The sequence below is a fragment of the Cinclus cinclus genome, chromosome 6 (assembly GCF_963662255.1).
Source record: "Cinclus cinclus chromosome 6, bCinCin1.1, whole genome shotgun sequence".
NCBI lineage: Eukaryota > Metazoa > Chordata > Aves > Passeriformes > Cinclidae > Cinclus > Cinclus cinclus.
This window is the reverse complement of record NC_085051.1, coordinates 29,451,952-29,472,602: the sequence shown is the minus strand read 5'-3', so window position 1 is coordinate 29,472,602 and position 20,651 is coordinate 29,451,952. Positions and strand designations below refer to the sequence as shown.

Genomic DNA, 20,651 nt, shown 5'->3' with positions numbered 1-20,651 from the left:
CATTCACAGGAACTGGCAGTGGTGCAGGGAACACAGCAACGGCTCTAAGTGGCAACAGAGCTGCTTGCCTATACTTCTTAGACAGCCAGTGTGACCCGAAAATTTACTGAAAAAAATACTTAGAAGGGACAAAGCCAAGTGCAACCAATACCAACACTTCAGACTGAAGCACTAGGTGGGGTGTTTAAGTCCAGCTCTGGTAAATTCCATTTTTGGCCAGACGTGTGAAAGGGATAAGCCCTGTCTAGGGAAGGCAGATACTGACTGTGTGACTGTCAGTACCAGCAGGAGAGACTACCCATGCCCTAAGCACAGGCTGCTCTGGAGAGAGAGCTGTCTGGTAGCTTGAATGCTGCTGGCCTGGGCTCCTGATAGCCTGATGCACTTGGAAAATCCCAACCAGAAGTCACAGTGGGGTCTACATCCACAGCCTCATTCACCGAGTTTGAGGACTAATTCCTTCAGCGGTATTTGTGAATACAAAGACTTCATCCAGTCTTTCTTTTTTTGTGTATATTTCCCTAACATCTCCTTCTTTGCCATCGTTATGCCAGTATGTGCTGCACCTCTGCTACTCTGTCTCCTGATTAAAATCTGGCTCAAATTTTAACAACAGTTTAGAATACCTCTGTTTTCAAGGCTCTAGACTGAGAGCCTTTTCAGATTTTAACTTCAGCTATACTAATGGGTGAAATCAGTTGCCCTAGAACCAGAGATCTGACTGTTGGGTAAAACAAGTCCAGAGTGTGTGTAGGACTCTGCTGAACCTGATCTCAGGGTCTCCAGTGATATATCACACCTGTGTATACACATACAGAGAGAAATTCTAAGTGTGAACTGAATTATCTGCTCTGGATCTGTATCTTTCTAGATCCACACAGCACAAGAGATTTCTAGAGTGGAAGAGAATTGGGAAAGACCACATTCATCCCTGGTTATGGGGAAAAAGCCATCACACTACACAAAAGTATCATTCATTACCCATGAAACTCATTTTAAGTCCTTTGTAAGTCTTGAAAAACAAGTTTTGCCATGCATTGTTCGCTCCCTCATCACTCCCTTGTGGTCTTAAACCCAGCAAATCAATAGTAGTGAATGTCCTTTGAACATCTTGAGACTACCCAGACAGAGTTGCCATTAGCTAGTATTTTACTACAGCATATAATTTGGCCTCGTTCTTAACCCAGCCTGTTAACCCTTGCACTTTCCTCTTGGCGCTGACTCTAAGGCCTGAATGGCTCCTTTATGTTTGTGCTGTGTCCCCTCCTTTAAACTGGCTTGAATGGAGCCCTCTGCCAGGTACAATTGTTGGCTAATCAGCGTTATTGTCCTAGTAAATCACCCGGGGTTAAAGGCTAACAGCTCTGCAGCACTGTTTGCATAGAGACGAGGCAGAGGGGGAATGGATTGCAAGGCTCGTAAAATGGGAAACGTGCCCTCAAGGTACTGGATGCACAAAGCATTTAGTCTGCCAGCAAACAATAGCTACGGAGTGGGAATGAAGGAAACAGACGGGAAATAACATACTTCCAACACCTCTGTAGGAAGACTAAGTCCACTTAGGAACTGTACAAGAGTTAGCTCTCAGATCCGGGTGCGGCAGGAGCTGGCAGAGTGGAGAAATTCCACCCGCGGCACTCACCGCCCTCGACCCTTTGCTGGAGCAGGGGCAGAGTGCTGCGGGTACAGATCCTGAGGCACTGCTTCCTGCTCGGAATCACGCTGCTCCTTCACCGCGGTTTGGAAACAAACGTTTTGTCCCCGAACGCGACCCACACCCTTCTCAGCCCGTTCACGGCTCCAGGAGCAGCGGGACAAGGACAGCCGGTAGATGGCACAAGCCGGAGCCAAACCTGCTCGGAGAAGAATCCCGGCCTTCCTGGCGAGAATATTCCTTCCCCTCCTCCTCCTCCTCCCCACTTGTTTGGCAACCACAGGTGAGCCACGCACAACACTTGCTTTCCTTTTCTCATCAATGAAGCAGAGATGTGATGTGGCCAAGTACAATAAAGTTTATCTTCATAAACCACTGGGACATCCTTGGATGAAAAGCCGTGTGTTAAACTGACCAAAATGTAATTAATAATAAAGAAGTGCCATAAACAGCACAGAAAATACACTCGTTTTTGGGGGGTGATGCAGCCAGTTGTTGAAATGCAAGTAATTGCAGTGCTCCACTTCCAGGTGTGCCCCATGCTGCAAGCAGTTGCATGCTGTAGGATAAGGCTTCCTTATCCTACATGTCCTGTGGTAAGAGAACATACTAGCACATTCAGATCCCATCGTGCCAAACGTGTAAAGAATGAAAGAATAGTTTGGGTGGGAAGGGACCCTAAAATTCATCTAGTTCAAACCCCTGCCATGGAAAGGGTCACCAGTAACTTTGCTTTATAAAGGGTGTCAGCCTTGAAGCCTTTTTATATGTACCAAGTTGTGTGGGCAGTGTAAGAATCTCTAGTACCCTACTTCAAAAGTGACAAGTGAATTTATCTATAGCAAGATTCCTGCACCTGTGTCCATTTGGTTGCTGCTTCTTCTGCTGAACTGTCAAGAGCAGAAGGCATCACACACAAACCTGTTTGCAAGGACTGCAGTAAGAATCCTTTTGCCATTTATTCAAACAGCCACTGCTGGCTGTGACCGTAAAATCCTATCCTGTCCTCCAGTTAGCCAGCAGCTGGTCACTTACATAGCATAACTGGTTTCTAGTTTACATTTTCTTGCTTCTATACAGCTATACCTACAAATAAATTTCTTTGTGATCATGTCAGAAAGACTGCTTGAACACCAGCAACAACAATTAAACAAAACTGCAAAATAAGCCAGAAAAAGGTTTGATTTTATTAGGAATGGTACATTTAAATACATGTAAGACTTTGGGATTAATTTACATATTTTTTCCAAAAATGTTTCCCTTCTTTGACAATACAGAAGTTAAAAAAACCCCATCTAATTCCAAATTGTAAGAACAACAGTATTTGCAATGGAAATTGCTATTAATCAAAACAACTGTGCATTCCGGAGATTTTGACTACACTTTTCCTGGGATTTTTTTGCTGCCCTCATTACTAAAATAACCTTCCTTTCCATCAAGACTATTGCTAGTCATACACATGTTATTCAGTATCACACTTTTGGGTATGAAAGCTATGTCACTTTTATAAACATCAAAAACATGGACATGCATATTGACATTTCTGTGCAGTTTTTATGAAGTCACCTGTCAAATAAGGCCTATACATACAATACCACATACTAGTGAATTACTGTAAAATTATTATAATGGATTCCCAATAAACCTGACATCTGGATGGTATGTCTCATTTTAACAGAAAATTCCAGCTTTCATTACTGCTTAACATTGTATTAATTCATTATCCGAGTGAGCAATATTCAACTAACCAATGTGTATTCCTGAAAATCTTTTGCAAATTAAGCATATTGTCAAGGTCATGTAAAGCTGGAACTTAAAACAGCCTGTTAAGCCAAGCAACGGGGAAAAAGGGGAACTCTAAACTAATTTCATCTGGTCCATTCATTCTTGCACAGAAAGTAGCCACAGAACCTTAAAGGAATTAAATCTATACTTCCTGTTCTCGGACTTAATACCAAGGACAAAAGCTAACATAGTATTTTGGAAGTCAAAGGCCTTGGAGGTGGAGGGGAAAGAGGGGCAAGAGAGGGAGAAAGCAGCGTATTGTCTCATCCCATTACCTCAGCATTATGTGTACATAATATATCTATGATAGAAATGTTTACTAATAGCAGGGAAAAAATAAAAAAGACTTCCCACTCCAGACTTCACTGAAAGAAGAAAGCTGACAGCCAGCCCCTCCTCACAGAGATGGCCTATTTGATGACAGGCACTTTGGCAATGTAAGAGGAGGTCACCCTTTCATCATGTTAACTCTTCCCCTCCCAGTTCTCATATATAACTCGTCTCAAGTCTTCGAGAAACTTGAATCAAATTAATTAACACATGTCTCAGAGCAGGTTAACTACGGCTATGAGCAGAGCTCGACCTAGAACGAGATTTTCTTTTAGAAGAAGAGGGAGAGGGGGAAGAAGCTATCAAGCTGGAGCGGTGGCTTTTGTGGGAGTAACTCTTTTTAGGAGTACGACTGCGAGAACGAGAGCGGGATCGAGAGCGAGAGCGGGATCGAGAGCGAGACCTGGACCTGGACCTGGACCGGGACCGTGACCTGGACCGGCTGTCCGATCTGGATGATCCTGTAGACCTGGACCTGCTGCGAGATCTTGAGTAACTCCTTGATCGAGATCTGCTTCTAGAGAAACATAATTGAAAGCTGTAGTCTCACCTTTTACTAAATTTAAAACTATCATGTTAAAATTCTCAACTACTTTGTGTGCATAGCAATTCCATCAGAAAGTGCTATTCACAGCATTCAGTCATTCCACAGTGCTGCCAGATTTCTGCTATGCTCCATCATGATGGTATCCCCTTAGTTCAAGGCTATCAAGAACTGCTGGCCTTGACATTCTCTGCTAGCACGGCAAAACATGAACTGCCTAATGAAAGACGCCTCTCCCCAGCTGCTGCCAGGAGGAGAGAAACCAATTTTTAGGCAGAGGAGTCTGTATCGAAGACCTCTTTGTCTGCATAGAGCCTGCCTTAAAATATCATTTAATTTATCAAGAAAAACACAGAAATGAAACTTTATACCTGTGGTGTTTATTCTCTCTAGAAATGCCATGCAAATTAGTAAGAATTTCTTTCAAGAGGCTAAGAAAGTCTCTGAGGTGTGGATCACCAGCACACTTAAAGGCCTTAGAGTTTTAACACCTCCAATGCATCCCTTTTTTCATAGGAAGAAAAGGATTTATTTTTAAGAGAGACAATGAAAGAGCTGCAGCCAACATGCTTTTTTAATGACTGAACAGCAGAACTGCTTCAGAATAATGCAAGATAGCTAACTGATTTTCTTTTATTCCTGTGAACAAGTTTGCTTTCACAACTATTTCACAGGACTATGAAACACCTTTCCTTTATGTGAAACATTTTTAATACCAAAATTTGTGTTTCTAAGAAGTTCTTTCTTTATAACACCACATTTTATCTTTTAAAAAAAATCTTTACTCTCATCCAGAAGTGTTCTATTTGCCCTGTTTCAGCAAGTTAGTTCTTATCTTAATCTGTTTACATTGCTAAAAAGTGGTTCTCTGAAGTGATATTTAGCTTGGGGCCAAAAAACTAGATAATCAAACTTTGACATCAGTACTACCCAAATCCATGCCCTCAGCAGAATTTTATCATGTCAGGTGACATACCTGTGCCTTCTGTGGTCTTCAGTCAGTTTAATTCTGCGTCCATTCAGCTCAGTGCCATCCAGTTTTTCCAGTGCACTCTTCATGTCACTGTAAGATGCAAACTCCACAACCCTGTATACCATAATGACATAAAGGAAAAGTTTCAGAGAAACAAAAAAAGTAAGGAAAGCAAGTTTGGCCCTTTTTAATCTATTGAGTCACAGCTTTCTGTTTTATTTTCTGAAAGCTAGTTTTAACATGGTTAACTCAAAAATATGACACCAACAGTCCTAGCCATCCATACCTCTCACATCTTCTTAAATACCAGAACTGCCATCTACAAGGAGATGGAGAAAAATGCAGGAAGCTAAACAAACCTGCATCAGCTGAGTAAGTATCTTTCAGTCCTCCACTAAACTGTCCATGAAACATGTCCAAAGCTGTCCATGAAACAAAATAAGCTTGCAGACTCTTCTGCCCTATTTAAGAATTTTAACAGTGAATAGAGAAATCCAGTCCTTGTGGTTTTTAAAATTTGAACTCAAAAAAAGGTCTACGTTGCTTTGGTTTGCAGTGGCCCTAGAGCAGTATTGCCAGCACAGACACTCTATTTACATTTCCTTCTCTCATGCTTTGTTGCAGGACCTTTGTAGTTTGCAGAACTGAGAAGAGAGAGTGGGCAAGTAGGTACTCCCTGTGGAAGTTGGTTGTGTTCATTTCCTGTGACTTTGCTGCTCCAGTGTAAAGCAGCCACAGTCAGGAGGTGTTTTAGCCTCAGGACTCAGATCATGAATGATTATATAAGACAGCAGGACTTAACATTTGAAAAAATTCTCCCTTCCTTTTCTGCTTGCACACATTATGTTCATGATAGAGAATAGTGACTGAATTCAATACTGAACTTCTACTTACTGACAGTTTGTGTTTTGGTTCTTCAACGGGAGAAATTTCAGCATCTAAGCCCACCACAGATTTAATTTAATTTCTTCTCTATTACAAGAGAAATCACACCCTTAATAATTTCAGCTATCATAGCACACAAAGACACAATATGAACTTACCCTTCATTCCTGTTGTTTCTGTGTGCATCCACATAGGTGACCTCCCCTGCCTTTCTCATGACATCTTTCAAGTCCTACAGCAAAAGTTAACATTTTAGTTTGAACAGGACACAAATCAGTCAGGTAGCAGAATACTCCCCTAGAACTTTCTCAGCTAAAACTGCTTATGCTTTTCAGTTTCTATATATAAAAATATGTATAATTTAGAAAAAAAGTTTCTGAAACAGCTTATGTAATAGCAGCTGCATACAGAAAGGATCCATCATTTTACAGCTACAGTGAATAAAACACTGCTTTCAAGATAATCCTACATCCCAAAACCAGCTGTTAGGAAAACACAATTGCAATACTTAAAATACCAACATGTCCCCTGAAATCAGAACTATAGGAGATGAGAAGTGCAGTAGTATTAAACGCAGATTTTCATAACTAATGCCCCAGTTAAATGACATTCCAATAAATGAAGATAAATTCAACCTTTATGCTCACCTCCCCCAGCTTCAAAGCAAAATTAAAAGCAAAAAGATGTAATTACGACATAATTAAAAATTTCATGAAGGGAATTTTGTTTAGTTTCATTTGAGTATCATTCACACTACAGTGTCACATGAATAGACATCCTTGTCTTAAACTTAACAGAGGCTAAACGTGGACAAGTAAAATTACTTGCTTAGCAAGAGGAGAAAGCACAAACAAATAATGCAAAAAGGTCACTAAAAAGCTAAACATTTGTCTAAGTTAAGGCAGCACTTTTACCCAACAGTATCTGGTATTTTATAATCCCAGACTACTTACCGCAGCACACCACAAGTGGCAGGTGATATAAGAAGGTACCTTAAGCAAAGAGTTGCTTGTCCAATACCTAGCTGGCCAAGAGGAACTCTCTTACATGAGAAAGGCAGTGATGGCTCATAGCAATATGCTTCACGGAGGTACCAGAGGCCCTGAAAGCACTGGACATACTCTCCAGTCTCCAGAAGTGGCTAAAGAACCCGAGGATGATCTGTGCTAGCCAATCGAGATCAAACCCAGGCAAACCAAGATCTAGACTGCCAAAAAACAGGAGTGTCATAGGAACCAAAAGGAAAATTCAGAACAGGCCAAACCCTAGAATTTCAGCCACTAGAAAACCCCCAAATCTTTGGTTCTTTTTCCTCCACACAAGAAAAATGAAGGTTAACCAAATCAAGGTTGTTAGAAGAGGTTCAAAATGCACTTGGTTAGAAATATGCTTAAAGAACAAAAGACTACAGAACAAAAAGCCAAGAAAAAACTTTAGAACATTTGCCACAATATAAAAAAGCTTAGTTTTACCTAGTATTTTAATTCAATAGCTTTATGTTAAAAACTGGCATATGCAAAGTAGTAGATATTTTCCTTGTTTCACAGGTCCTAATATAAAGAAACCCTAACAGCAAATGAAAATTGGTCCCTATTAGTACCATTAAAAACAATACTTCAAATTACCTCAATTTAGAGATGATGGACAAAATTTTGGCTCTGCTCAAGTCAATGAGAATTTAACCAGACCAGGACTGGTAAGTCAAAAGGAAGTTAGAAAATGTTAATCTACATAATTATTTCCCAAATCAGTAACTTTATGCTTTAAGATTGAAGCTCCCACAGTCTTGCCACACTATATGCTGAATCCTAAGGAACATTAACATGAAATATCATTTGTAATTGCAATGTCAACATGATTAAGATGCCAACATTATTGCTCAGAAGAGAGGATGTGTGCATGTGTTATAAAAGCTCAACGTTCTGTTATTAGGGGAATGTTTTAAAGTTACCTGGTATTATCTAACCAGTGGAACAATAAAATTTTATCTTAAGTTTACTGTTCTGGGTCACCTTAAATAGCACAAGAAAACTCCATTGTCCTTAGCAGCAAAGAGAAATAAGGTGTAGGACAACCATAAATAGGATAAACACATATTACACAATACATCTTGATGTAACACAGACCTATTTTTCTCAACTGCCTGAAAATTTGATACTGGAAAACTGATGAGGGTGGTTGGAAAGCTCTGAACACGCAGAAATATATGTTTGCTTAAAAAAAAGGAGAGTTCTAACAGTTTGTCTGCTACTTAGAGATGGGATTATCTATTAACAATACAGTCAACAATCTGAGGAAACTGATCTGAATACAAACTTGACTGGCTTTTGCTATGTTTAAATGTCCCAACACAGTAACTTTTAAGGGAGAGAGAAATTCTCAAAGTATGGGGATCTGGACACACCAAAGATTAAATTCTGTGCATAAATTTGAAAGCAAGGTTTCATGAGTGTGCTTCCTAGTGGGGATTAGAAGAATAGTGACACTGCTGCTAATGGATTAGCTGTTTTAATGTAAGTAGCACAGTTAGAAGTTAAAACACTTTAGTTAGTACCAGAGCAGAACAACTTGCAAAGTAAATGCAGCTTGCATGTGACTGTTACCTTCAAATTATGCCTATTTAGGCAGGTATCAAAAAGTCTCTTATGATAACTTATCATATATTTAAGAGACATTAAAACATTTAATTAGAATACTAAAAATATGAAATCTGAATTGAGTGGGCCTCAGATGAAAATGTAAGTACACATAAAGCCATTATAAATATTCACAAGTAAAAGAAAGTTACGAAAATGTTAATTTTTTTCAAGTTACGAATTTAACACTAAACAGCATTATAGGATTTATTTTCCTTAACACTCCATTATAGCATACTTCTCTGGTCCCTACTGTTGTTTAAAAGTGACAGTCTCTTCATATATGTAACTGCAAAGCATACCCAGAAGATATTTAGATTAAATCCAGTTGCTCATCAAATCAACTCAGCTGGTTTTTTTAGGTTATTCAATAATTAACACAATTGTACTGTTACGGACCCTTTGAACCTGTCATGCAGAAGATAAACAAACTGAGTTCAATGGTTTAGCTGTATGGATTGCACCCAACTCTTATGAAACACATCAGCAGAGCTCCAGGAAAGTCAAGAAGCCTCCTTGTGGGGAAGTAGCTCCAAGGCCAAGGCTTTGAACATTCAACGTGTTCTACTGCATCCTTCAGGACATTGATTAAAGTCTCTTTATTCAAAGAATATAAAGGTTAATGAACAAGACTAAACTCCACTATTCACTCACCTTTTGTAAATAGCATCTGTTGCTATGTCCTTACAAAGTGAACTTTCTATACACTGTATACTACACAGAACACAACTTAAAAGAAATTGATTACATGGCTGTTCTGTTAAAAGCCAACTAAATATTAGCAAAACATTAGCAAGAGGTGAAAAAACAACAACAAATAAAAGTTGGTAAGAAAGCTTCAATGACAAGTACTGAAAGTTTGGGTCTTTAAAAAAATATCTACAATAAGCATACTCAACACAGTAGCTCTCTTAAAATTCCCTCTATTAAGGATTTATTACCAGAATTCTCAATCGTGAATTGGGTCATAAAAATAGTTTGCTAAACAGAGAAGCCTATAAATTTCAATCAAAACAAAGGCATGCACTTCCAGGTGTAACAATACAAAAGGATGACATAGTTTGAATGCATACAACATTTTAGTATCTTTGAAGCAATCTAGAGTCTTCCAAAGTTTTATCAGTTGGCAAGCAGAATTAAGAATCAGTTCCCAGCTATAACATCTAGTTACAGAACTATCTGCACAGCTTTTCAACAAAAGACTTCTGTAAGTTCTTGAATGCTAATTTTTAGCAATCCCTGAAGCTTCTTTCTTATTTTTGTTCACATTAAATATTTATGATGGCTTTATTAAGAAATTAGGCTGAAAGCATTCTACTTACAGAGTAGTAAAATATGGAGTAAAAAAGAGAAGATGCTAACTCACCTGCCAGCTGATACGGGATGAAAGGTTTTCAACAATGATCCTGTGTTCAGTACGAACAGGAGGCCCATAACGGCTGGAAGAATTCAAAGGAAAAAAATAAATAAAAAATAATTCTCCAGTGTAAGGAATTTAAAACTTTAAAATCTGACATTTTCTACGGTTTGCTGAAAGATTTAAGCAAATTCCTTATTGCTGGATTGCAGACTTAAATATGCTCATGACTAAGAAGAATCGAGTGTCCCATTTTTCCCCCAGAACATCCGTATCTTCCAAGTATTTAAAGAGTAGGACCCAGAGTCACAAAACTGGTAGGATGAGTCTCAGTTTTCCATTACTGCAAACCACAGCCTCTTCCTGTCTAGCAGTGGCAGTCTGACATCACAAGTATGACTACAATGTCAGATGCCCATGATGTTCAATCAAGCAAACTGGCTACTTTGAAAGTCCACTTTTAGCCAGGACCTCAGACCAATTATTCCACATCAAGGTTACTGCCACTAAAGTAAAAAAATAAAAAATCTAATTACCATGCTTGCTTATGGAAATTAAGACATTCCAGACATTGGCTGGTAACTGGCAGCAACTGACTTTGCAACAAGTATGAAGGTGTATGTCCCTTGTATCTTTGTCTTCCAAATTCTACTCTGCATAGGCCATAGCTATGAATATTTCTACAGAGTAAATTCTTCCACAACGTATTTCCTTCACACAGGTAGATGAAAAGTACAAAGACATGATGTGTAGTTGTCTGGCAGAATATATGCGAATCTGCACAAGTTCCACTGACAAATTGGCACAAAGTTCACCTCTGGCTCTAACCACTGAAAGTGAACAACTCCACAAATACTGCATGTCCTATTAGAGGTATTCTAGAGATGAGCTGTGTCCTGGTTTTTACATTCCATTGCTGGATGGAGACTCTCCTGCTTGGTCAGCAAACTTAGTCAACTAGTATTTATTAACACGTGCAGAAGTGTTTATCTTGTGCCCTAGCACTGTTCCTTTTCTAGGCTATGCTGATGCAAGCATTTTGATAACCATACAACTGGAAATGTGAAGACTTGGTTAGACAGTAAATACCTTGAATTATTGCTACTTATCATGTGCTATCTAGTTATCATGTAAGATCACTTTGGTGACAAAAGCCTCAAGAGCAGCTCTGCATTTTTCTTGAATTAGTGTTAAAATCAGCCAATCCAACTGCAGCAATACTCCTTCACATCATTTACACGACAGTAGGAAGCAAGACCAGAGTAGTACCTACAATATGGCAAAGGCAGTTTTTGTGAACCTCTTCAAGAGAGTTAAAATGTTTTAAAATCCCCACTCTTCTCAGCCTGAGAAGACAGACAATAGTAATGAACCTGCAACGTTTGAGAACATAAACCTTATTTTGTGAAGCTATGCAACGAACAGAGCTGGATCCCTAAATCACACCAAGAAAACTCCAGTTGTCTCATTAGTGGAAAAGGACAGAGCCCAGACCACCTACCTAGATCCACTCTGGGACTGGTAATAACTGAACCGTTGTGAGAATCTTCCCCTTCCTCTTCGGGCTCGAGCATGTTCAATTGTAACCCTTATGGAACGGAACAAAACAAAACAAGCACGTAAAAAGTTAAAGCAACAAACTTAAAGTATTTGACATTGACTTAAATCTTTCACAACTGGAAGCAAATGTGCACAAACAAGAATTATCATGCCCTTGCAAGCAATGATTTATAACACAACCACTGGCATTTCTTAAAGAGCCAGACCAGCACTTTTTCTCATTCACCTCCCTCAGATTTTAATGAAAATTGTCACACGTCTGTACTTCAGACTGAAACATCGGAACTTGCTCAACCAGAGCCCAGGAGTAATCACAGAGAGAAAAGAGTAGTAAAACAACTAATAACAACCTAATGACCTAAAATACAGCTTCCGTGAGTACAATAAAAATCACGGCAATATACAGTGACTATAGTCCATATTGCTGCAAACTGAAAGGCAACAATCCAAATGATAACAGGCTATGATCAGCCTAAATAAGTTCAATTCACTCATACTAATGTTCCTAATGACAAGATCCTGAATTACCTTTGAAAGAGAACTAAGTGCAGGTAGAGAAAACGGTCAGCCCTGCTCCAAACCACTCCCCCTCCAGTCCCAAACCAATCTTTGCCTTAAACAAGACTGGATCCCAATGAATGTCTTTAAAGTTATGGAAAGTATATCCCACCAAAGAGCCACAGGGAACAGGTGTCAGAGCGCAAGACAGTGCATCTTGATGCAAAGCACTTTTTCTATTCTTAAGGGAAATTAAGGTATCACACTAACCTTTCATCACACAGCTCTTTGCCATTTAGTTCATAAATTGCATCATCAGCATCCCTGTGGTCTTCAAATTCCTAAAAAGGAAACAGGATTAAAATAGTATTTTCCTCACAGTATATGCAAATACTAATAAATATGCTTTCTTTATAAATTTTTCAATTCTACAGCAAGTATCACCTTTGAAGCTTTGAATAAGGAAGCTAATTCCTAGTACATTCATGACTGAAAAGCCAAGATATTCCTATTCATGATAATTTCTTCTCCCTCCATACCACAAACTCTTTTTGTCTCCCCAATTGTTTCAGTGTAACTATCTGCAGGACCTGTATTAAATAAACTAATTAAATTACTTGGTTTGCTGCAGACATATATAAAATACTTTTGGGAAGAAGTGAGGGAAATTACCCAAGGCACACAACTTAAAACACAGCTCCACATACAAGAAAATGGAATGTAACAGCATGAGCTGATCAAATGCAGGAGAGGTGTGCACTACCACACTCTTAAGATTAAATTCTTACTGAACCAGAAAGAAAGAGTAAGCCAGAAAAAAAGCCATCCTAATTTTTTTCTGAGTGAGTTCAGCTCACTAGCTGGGCAAAATGGTGCCCATGTTAAGGAGTATGAAGCATAAGCCCTTCTCCAGCACTGGCCACCTGCGGGTCCAGATCAGCTATAACAAACATAATTCCATTCACTGTTGCAATGGAATCTGTCACTTTGCTTTTGGCAGAAATGCTGCTTTAGTCAGCCCAAGTAGCCTCTGCCCACTATCCAGCCTACTGGCTCTTGGCAAAGCTGCTTGTACAGCTCTACAGGAAACTAGGTCAAGAAACCTACCCAGATGAAAAACAGCACACTTTGTGCAGGAGGTGGACTGAAAAAGTGTTATTTTTCAACTAGATCAGCTTCCCAGGTAGGTTCATTATATGTGGCTGGACAGCTGCAGCAACACCATGAGAGGCAAGGGGACAAAGGAAAGAAACAAAGCAGAGAGAACAAGCAGCTGGGTAGGGACTGCTGGCAGCAAGAGTGCAGATGGAGAGAAAAAACTGTGGAACTGTGGCTTGCAAGGAATTAGCAACAGAGAAGCAGCTTCTCAATTTGAATGAAGTGCTTGCAAAACTATAAACTGCTTTTCAGAAGCAATACTGGCTTAAGCAATCTTCCCCCTTCTGCACTGAAATTTGTTTCACTACCAAGTGAAACATCACACATCCTTGCATGATGATGCAAAGATTATCTTAAAACACTTAGTTTAGGCCCAGCATCTAAAAGTGTCAATAGCTGGCAACTACAAGCCCCATTATGTCAGCCACTTTCTAACAAACTCAACATTTGCAAGTCTACCTATCTAGCTTTATGGTCTGAAGTCTGAAAACGCTATGCCCTGAAATCTACAAAATTTAAGTAAATATAATCAGTTTCAAATAATAATTTCAATAATTTCAATCAAGCACAACAAAACATGCTTTTAACACTGTAAACATGTTTACCTGGTTTTATAATATGTTTTTATAAATACAGGTCTTAAGTAACAGAGAATAAAGATGAATTGACAGCACATGGCCAGTGAAGGGCCATGAAAGATAATGCCATTCCATGTATTTATAAATGACACGGATGACAGGATCAAGCGCAGCCTCATCAATTTTGTGTCTGACACCAAAGTGGGAGGAGAAATAGATATACCAGAATGAAAAAACATCCCTCATAAAGACCTTGACAGGCTGAAAGATTAGGCAAACAAGAATCACAGGTCTTAACAAAAGATAAAACATGAAGTGCTGCATGTGGTATAAGACAATACTAAGCAGCAGGATGTGCCGGGGGCTGAGTGGATGGAGTGTAGCTCTGATGAAAAGAACATGGAAATCCTCGTGGAGAGTCAGCTAAGTGTGAGTCAGCAGCGTGGCCTTGCTGCAATGAAAGCAAATCACATCCTGGGCTGCATCTGTAGGAGTACGATCAGCAGACCAAGGGGCGCTATTATTCCACCCTACTTGGCATTCATTAGGCCACACCTGGAACACTGTGTCCGGTTTTGGTCCCTCCAGCTCATAAAAGACATTGAAAAACTGGACTGAGACTACCAGAGAGCCACCAAAACTCATCAGAATGTTGGATAACAAACACAGAGAGAGCTGAGCTGTGTTTGTTCAGCAGGAAGAAAAGGTTGCTCCAAGGGAATCCAGTCAGAGTCTTCCAAAACCTAGAATACAGTTACACAAACAATGGAAGTGATTTCTGATATGGGTGCACAAAGATGGGATGACAAGTATGGGAAGGAAACTTGTTCAGCTGCAAAGAAAAAAAATGTTATCCCGAGAACTGAATTTTTAACATAAATTTATGACACAATTATTCAAGCTTATTAGTGATCTTTGAAAAGAAAATGGTTCCACCCAGGAAATAGAGAGGAAGGAGGATTGACTGACTCGCTTACAGGAGCTGAACAGAATAAATCACCAGCCCTGCCCAGGAAAAGAAGAGCAACACTCAAGGAAAGGGGACTGAGAAACAGCAGCAATTGAAAAGAGCACTCTAAACTCAGGCTCCTGTCTACATCAGCCGTTTACCTCCAAACTTTTAAGGAAACAGGCATTTACCTACTGGCAGTCAACAAGAAGCAGCTCATGCTGCAGGGGAACCAGGAACCACCATGTGTAGGAGTTAAGGAGCAATATTCACATGAAACTAAAGTAGGCAAAGCCTGTCCTTTTGTTCTTTTCCAGAAACTTCACTCAAGGGACTGATCTTGGCAGAAAGAGTGGTATGTAAGCCTGCCTAGTGTGAGGGCAGTATCAGCCTTTCAAGTCTGAACCAAGTGCTGCACAACAGCTAATTCTCAAAAGTTAATAGTTAAAACACAGGCTGATCCTGAGTCAATCTGTGAACCTGTAAAGCTGCAAATTTTGGACATTTAGGAGCACAGAGCTCTAGAAAGGAGTGGTAGGTAACTGAGATACAATGAACTGCCTATTACATTTAATAATCTGACAGAGATATATGCCCTACAAACATGTACTGATGATGACTATGTTGAACTTTAGCTGCCCAAGACTTCAAAGATGTGCTGCCTGAATCCACCAGCCAGCACCTATTACACCTGTTGTCTTAGCCAACTATTCTGCTTTTATGTCAGGCCATTATTTAGGAAATATGACCAAGCCGACTACAAGGGGTGAGAGAGGATCTTAAGTGGTTCTGTATAAACTTTTCTTCTGGGTCAGAATTTTGTACTGCCATAACAAGATATTTATACAGTCTTCAAAAGTGAGGGCTAAATTTTAATTTAAATTCATGCAATACTATGATCGAACTATGTATTTAATGTAGCAGGAATATCACCAAGATTTTGAGCAAAACCTGGCCAAAACTTTAATCCAAGATTACAAAAAGCATTATGAAATTTGTATTAACATTTTCCATTTCCCACTGAAACTGCTATTATTTTAAACATCTTCCTTTCCTTGACATCATCCTAGCAAAATTAGTACCTGCGAGCAAAAACAAGGAAGACAAAGCTGTTACTTACCACAAAGCCAAATCCATTTTTTAGATGGATTTCTCGTATGCGACCGTATCCTTTGAAGAATTTCTCGACATCCCGTTCACGAGCACGTGAGCTCAAGTGTCCAACAAAGACACGGCAGCCACTCATCTTAAGGTTGATGCTAAAGAGGAAACGGCACCATTTATCAGATTAACAAACTTAAAATAGGGTGATTAAGATCACTTCTACATCTCAGGAATCTCGGTTAAATAGGATTTGATTTTACTGTCCTCCAGGTATACACATTAAAAGCCTGATTCTCTACAGCCAGAAAAGTGATAAAATCCTGTCCTGCTGCATTCTAGCAGAACCCACAAAGATCTTCCAGTTTTGTACTTTTTAATCATTAAATTTAAAATCCCAAATCTGTAACTTCAAAGATTTTACTGGATTAGCAGCTGCTGAAAAAGAAGCACAAAATTCTTATGATAATCACTAGAATAACAACAAACATAAAACATTCTCAAAACTTTTGCTTCCACCTAGAAAAATCTCTGCAATAAAATTTTATTAGCACACAAAAGAGAAATGACAGTCATCAAATTATTTCCATTTCCAGTAACCATAAATATAACTCATTTTAACAGTCTATCTGGTTTTGAAGTTGAATTTTGCATTATGAGATTTTCACAACGGCAAAAATAAAAAGGCTACTTGGGGGATCCAAATTTTTAAAGCTATCAACAGATCCAAAATATATAATTTGATATATTCTACGTAAATATTTTATGTAAGTATTTTTCACCTTAAGGTGTCACTTTTTCCGTTTACGTTGTTTTAAAATTTTTAAGATCTTGCAACTGGAAAAAATTAATTATTTGGCTCGCTCAATGAGACTGCTGTCATAGAGGAAAAACAAAGATGCTGAGCCCTAAAGAATGGAAATATGATGTGATCTTGCACTACAATACTGGCCTCTAAAGCAGACAGAGTAAACACGCAACATGTCATGTTAGCTGTGAAAATAATTCCAGTCAGTTTGGATGCAGCATTTTGACTTAATCTGATTTACCTTCGCTATTAATTTACACCCATTAGGTTTCTATTGAATACTTCACTCGGACTTACCATGCCATCAGAGAAGTGACAGAATTCTGGAAGCCCGGGTATTGGGCTTTTTATGGGGCGAAGGGTTGAAATGTGACACCACTTACATTGGCCTCAGGCATCCCCAAACCTCGGAAGAGCCTACGCTGCCCTTCGTAGCCATTCTCTCCTTTGTGCTTACATGTGCATTTGGATGCCCACGCGGAAATCCAGCTCAGGGGGCTGGTTCAGCTCCCTTGCCCAGGTGCCCAGTCTTCCAACACACGGTTTCCCTGGCGCACCCTTACCACGCAAAAGCTGGCCAGGCGAGCAGTGGGTATTAAGGGAAAGACAGGCCCTTGTAGAGGAAGGACAGCCTTACGTAACTGCATGCTTTAGAACACGGCAAGAACAGCCACTTCGGCAACAGCGCTCATTTTGGGAACAACAGCGACTTGAAAGACTAAAATGACTGCGTAACTGCTGTTCGCTATTTTTAGTTCTAGGAAAATAAAGCGGGGAGAAGAATCACAGAAGGAAACGTACACAGGGTGGGGTGGGTGGAATTGACCACCACTGAAACGGTCGAAGATATATAAAGGGCGTACGAACAACCCATCCGCGAGTTATTTACTCGTAATCAGCGAGGACAATGGATGCGAGATCTCTATTGACACCTGCGAGGCGCAGAGCTTCACTCGTTGCTGCTAACACAATCAAACAGAGCTCGCTTGCTGACGACTCCGTAAATGCGGAAAAACCCTCGGGAAGCACGGACCCGTAGCAAGTGGGCATCTCCTCCTCCCTCCTTTCGAGAAGCCAAGAGAATCCGGGACTGCGCCAGGCCTGCGGCCTGCCCAAGGCAGCCAGGCCTTCTTCACAGGCCCGCCGCCATCACGGCGCCGGCCCACGCAGCGGCGCCGGCCCTTTCGGCTCTTGCAAGCTTTGCGCTCACCTCCAATCCGCGACGGCTCCTCCCGGACAGCCCGCGGGCATCAGCCCTCCCCCATCGGGGCAGCGATGAATCGTGGCCTCCCCGCTCTCCTCCCTCCCCCCCCCCCTTCGCCCTCCCCCCCCCCCCCCCCCGGGCCGCGGCCTCGCCGAGCGCCCGGGCCTGCGGCGCCGCGCGGCGCCAGAGCGGCCTCCGCCCGCGGCTCCCCGGCCTCGACCCGTTCCCGCCCCGCCGCAGGGTACCGCCGCCAGAACCCCCTCGTTGACTCCCCGCGCACGCCCCGGCTTCCCCGCCTTAGCGGGGCGGCCACGCACCGTCGCGGAGCGGCGAGTCCTGCGGGCCGTGAGGGAACCGCTCTGCGGCCGCGGCAACAATGGCTGCCGGCTGCTTCACCGACCGACCGCCGCGCCTGCGCGCAGCCGCCCGCCCCGCCCCGCCCGCAGCGCGCCGCGGGGCACGATGGGAGATGTAGGCGCGGGGGGGCGATGGCGGGGAGCTGGGAGTCCGACCTCCCCCAGCCCTCCGCCACGGGCAGGGACAGCTCTGCTGGATCAGGGCGCTCAGAGCCTGGCCTCGCACACTGCCAGGGATGGCGTATCCACATCTTCCACGGGCAGCCTGGTCGTGATGAACTGCCTGTGACTTTTTGACCGAGACATGGCAAAACAGATGGGTAACAACAGTGCTTACTTAACAAGTAGAGAAGAAAAGTCACACGTGAATTCCAGAGAATTTATCTGAAGTGTTGCACTGCGGCCAGCCCCTTGCTATCATCTTCTCTTCGGCACACTGAATTACACTGCTTTGTGTAACGCCGCAATGTTGTTAATTGCTGACACCAGGGGGAAACCTTGGCTGGGGAAAAGCATCTAGTGGAGATGCAGGCCTGCATGGAAGAAACAGTTTTTCCGTGAATAAACAGCACACTGCTTTCCTGCTTTATCAGTGTCAGATATACTCACTTTATGGACTTCTTACAACGTAATTAGTGACAGTTGACAGCATGTTGGCCAAAATAAAAATTACCTGCTTGGTCAATGTAGCATAGCTTGTTAAGTCTTCAGTATCCCAATGCTTAAAATACAACTATAGTTTGGTTTGCCTGTTTCCCCCCCTTGTCTGACAGCATCATGGCTGGATTTAACTTGGAGTAAGTATCTAAGCCGCATTTATGATACTGTAAGATTCAGGCATCATTCAAATTTATTGCCCTCTAGGAGAGAGATAACCTATACAATAAACATCCATATAGTAAACAGAATCTTTTAGGTTGGAAGTGATCCTTTGAGATCATCTGGTCTATTCCCCCAAGGTTACCCAGGACCATGTCCAGCCAGCTTTTTGATATCTCTCCAGATGGAGACTCCACAACCTCTCTGAACAACCTGACCTAGTGTTTGACCACCCTTAAAGTAGAAAAAAAGTATTTTCTTGTGTTCAGATGAAGCGTCATGTGTTTCAGTTGTCAGTGGATGCTACTGAGAAGAGTCTGGCACCTTCTTCTTCATTCCCTCCCATTCAGGTATTGATACACATTCAGCTTTCTCCAGGCAGAGCGATCCCAGCTCTCTTGGCCTCTCCTTCTATGAGAGGTGCTCCAGTCTCACAGTCATTTTTGTGGTGCTGTGCTGGATTTGCTTCAGTAAGTCCATGTGTCTCTTGTGGACATAACACTCCAGATGTGGCCTTACCAGTGCTGTGTAGAGGGGCAGGATTGCTTCTCTTGACCCTCCAGTGATTCCTTGGCTAATGAAGCCCAGGATGCTGCTGACTTTTGTGCAAGGCAGCTGATGTGAACTCTTGGTAAGAAAATGGAGAAATGTGACAACAGAACACAGCTAGCTGTGGTTAAAAAAGAAAATGTGAGTAGCTGTAGCTGGTGCAAATATGTCTTACAACTCTGAATACAATGTTTAGTTGTAAGGCTGATTTACTTCTTTATTTGATAAGACAGTCCAGGACAACTCAAAATGGCAGTGCTGTGACTTTTTGTGCAAATTCTGTGTAGGCAGCAGAGCTGGACTATTACAGGAGCAGCAGGAGAGTCTCTGTGTGACTGTGCGCTTGAGCTGCAGTATTAAGAAGCTCAGAAGCAGAAAAAAGCTCCTTAGGTGGCAGTCTTGGGATGGTATGGATGTAATAGGGATTGGAGTTGCTGACAATGATGACGACAAGCCATGCTAGAAGCCCAATTAATGCTTTTTTGGTTTTATCCTGCTTCTCTTCAGCCTCTGAGCAGGGAAGAATGTGGCTGTGCATCTGGAATGCAGCTCCGGTTGCTCTGGTAGTGCGTGAGCCAGGCTGGAGTCCTGCTTTCCCTTTCTTGGTTGTGGACATTTTTCATGGGTGGTAAAAGGCATGAAATATATCAGTAGGAGAATCTGCAGCACTGCCTCTTGTGTGTGAGTAGTGTTTCTGGAAGCTATAATGTGCAAAATCAACTTCAGTAATAACACTGTGTTTTAGTTTGCTCATTATTTTACTTGCGCAAAAAGATTGGTGTCTCAGAAGCACATCCGAAAGCCCACTGGGAACTACTACTGTCCTGAATGCACATCTACAAATGTAAACAAACACTTATCTGGAATCAGAATACTTAAAAACTACAACCTGTTTATTGTTGGGGTA

General features: G+C 41.4%; 1 protein-coding gene across 3 annotated transcripts; it reads right to left on the bottom strand.

Annotated features, from left to right (window-relative positions):
- Positions 1-2,818: 2,818 nt before the first annotated feature.
- LOC134045836 (serine/arginine-rich splicing factor 5-like) lies at positions 2,819-18,034 on the bottom strand. 3 transcript variants are annotated; one of them, XM_062495906.1, is made up of 8 exons: positions 17,114-18,000; positions 16,028-16,166; positions 12,493-12,563; positions 11,666-11,752; positions 10,174-10,246; positions 6,330-6,403; positions 5,290-5,400; positions 2,819-4,286 (listed from the first exon to the last, which is right to left on the bottom strand). In XM_062495906.1, exons 1-8 carry the CDS (start codon positions 17,119-17,121, stop codon positions 3,995-3,997), a joined length of 855 nt encoding a protein of 284 aa, XP_062351890.1. In that variant the 5' UTR covers positions 17,122-18,000; the 3' UTR covers positions 2,819-3,994. The 3 variants fall into 3 exon arrangements, 1 of the variants encoding a protein (XP_062351890.1); XR_009933327.1 differs by lacking the exon at positions 2,819-4,286 and having other exon boundaries at positions 5,325-5,400; positions 6,330-7,378; positions 17,114-18,034; XR_009933326.1 differs by lacking the exon at positions 2,819-4,286 and having other exon boundaries at positions 5,325-5,400; positions 6,330-7,373; positions 17,114-18,034.
- Between the last annotated feature and the right edge of the window lie 2,617 nt (positions 18,035-20,651).

What these genes read in the sequence shown, in the direction of transcription:
- LOC134045836 (XM_062495906.1), bottom strand. An exon ending in AAAGAGCTGTGTGATGAAAG is followed by an intron (nt 11,753 to 12,492) that starts GTTAGTGTGATA and finishes CCGTTCCATAAG; the next exon opens with GGTTACAATTGAACATGCTC. An exon ending in GAAGACCACAGAAGGCACAG is followed by an intron (nt 4,287 to 5,289) that starts GTATGTCACCTG and finishes ATGTTTCTCTAG; the next exon opens with AAGCAGATCTCGATCAAGGA.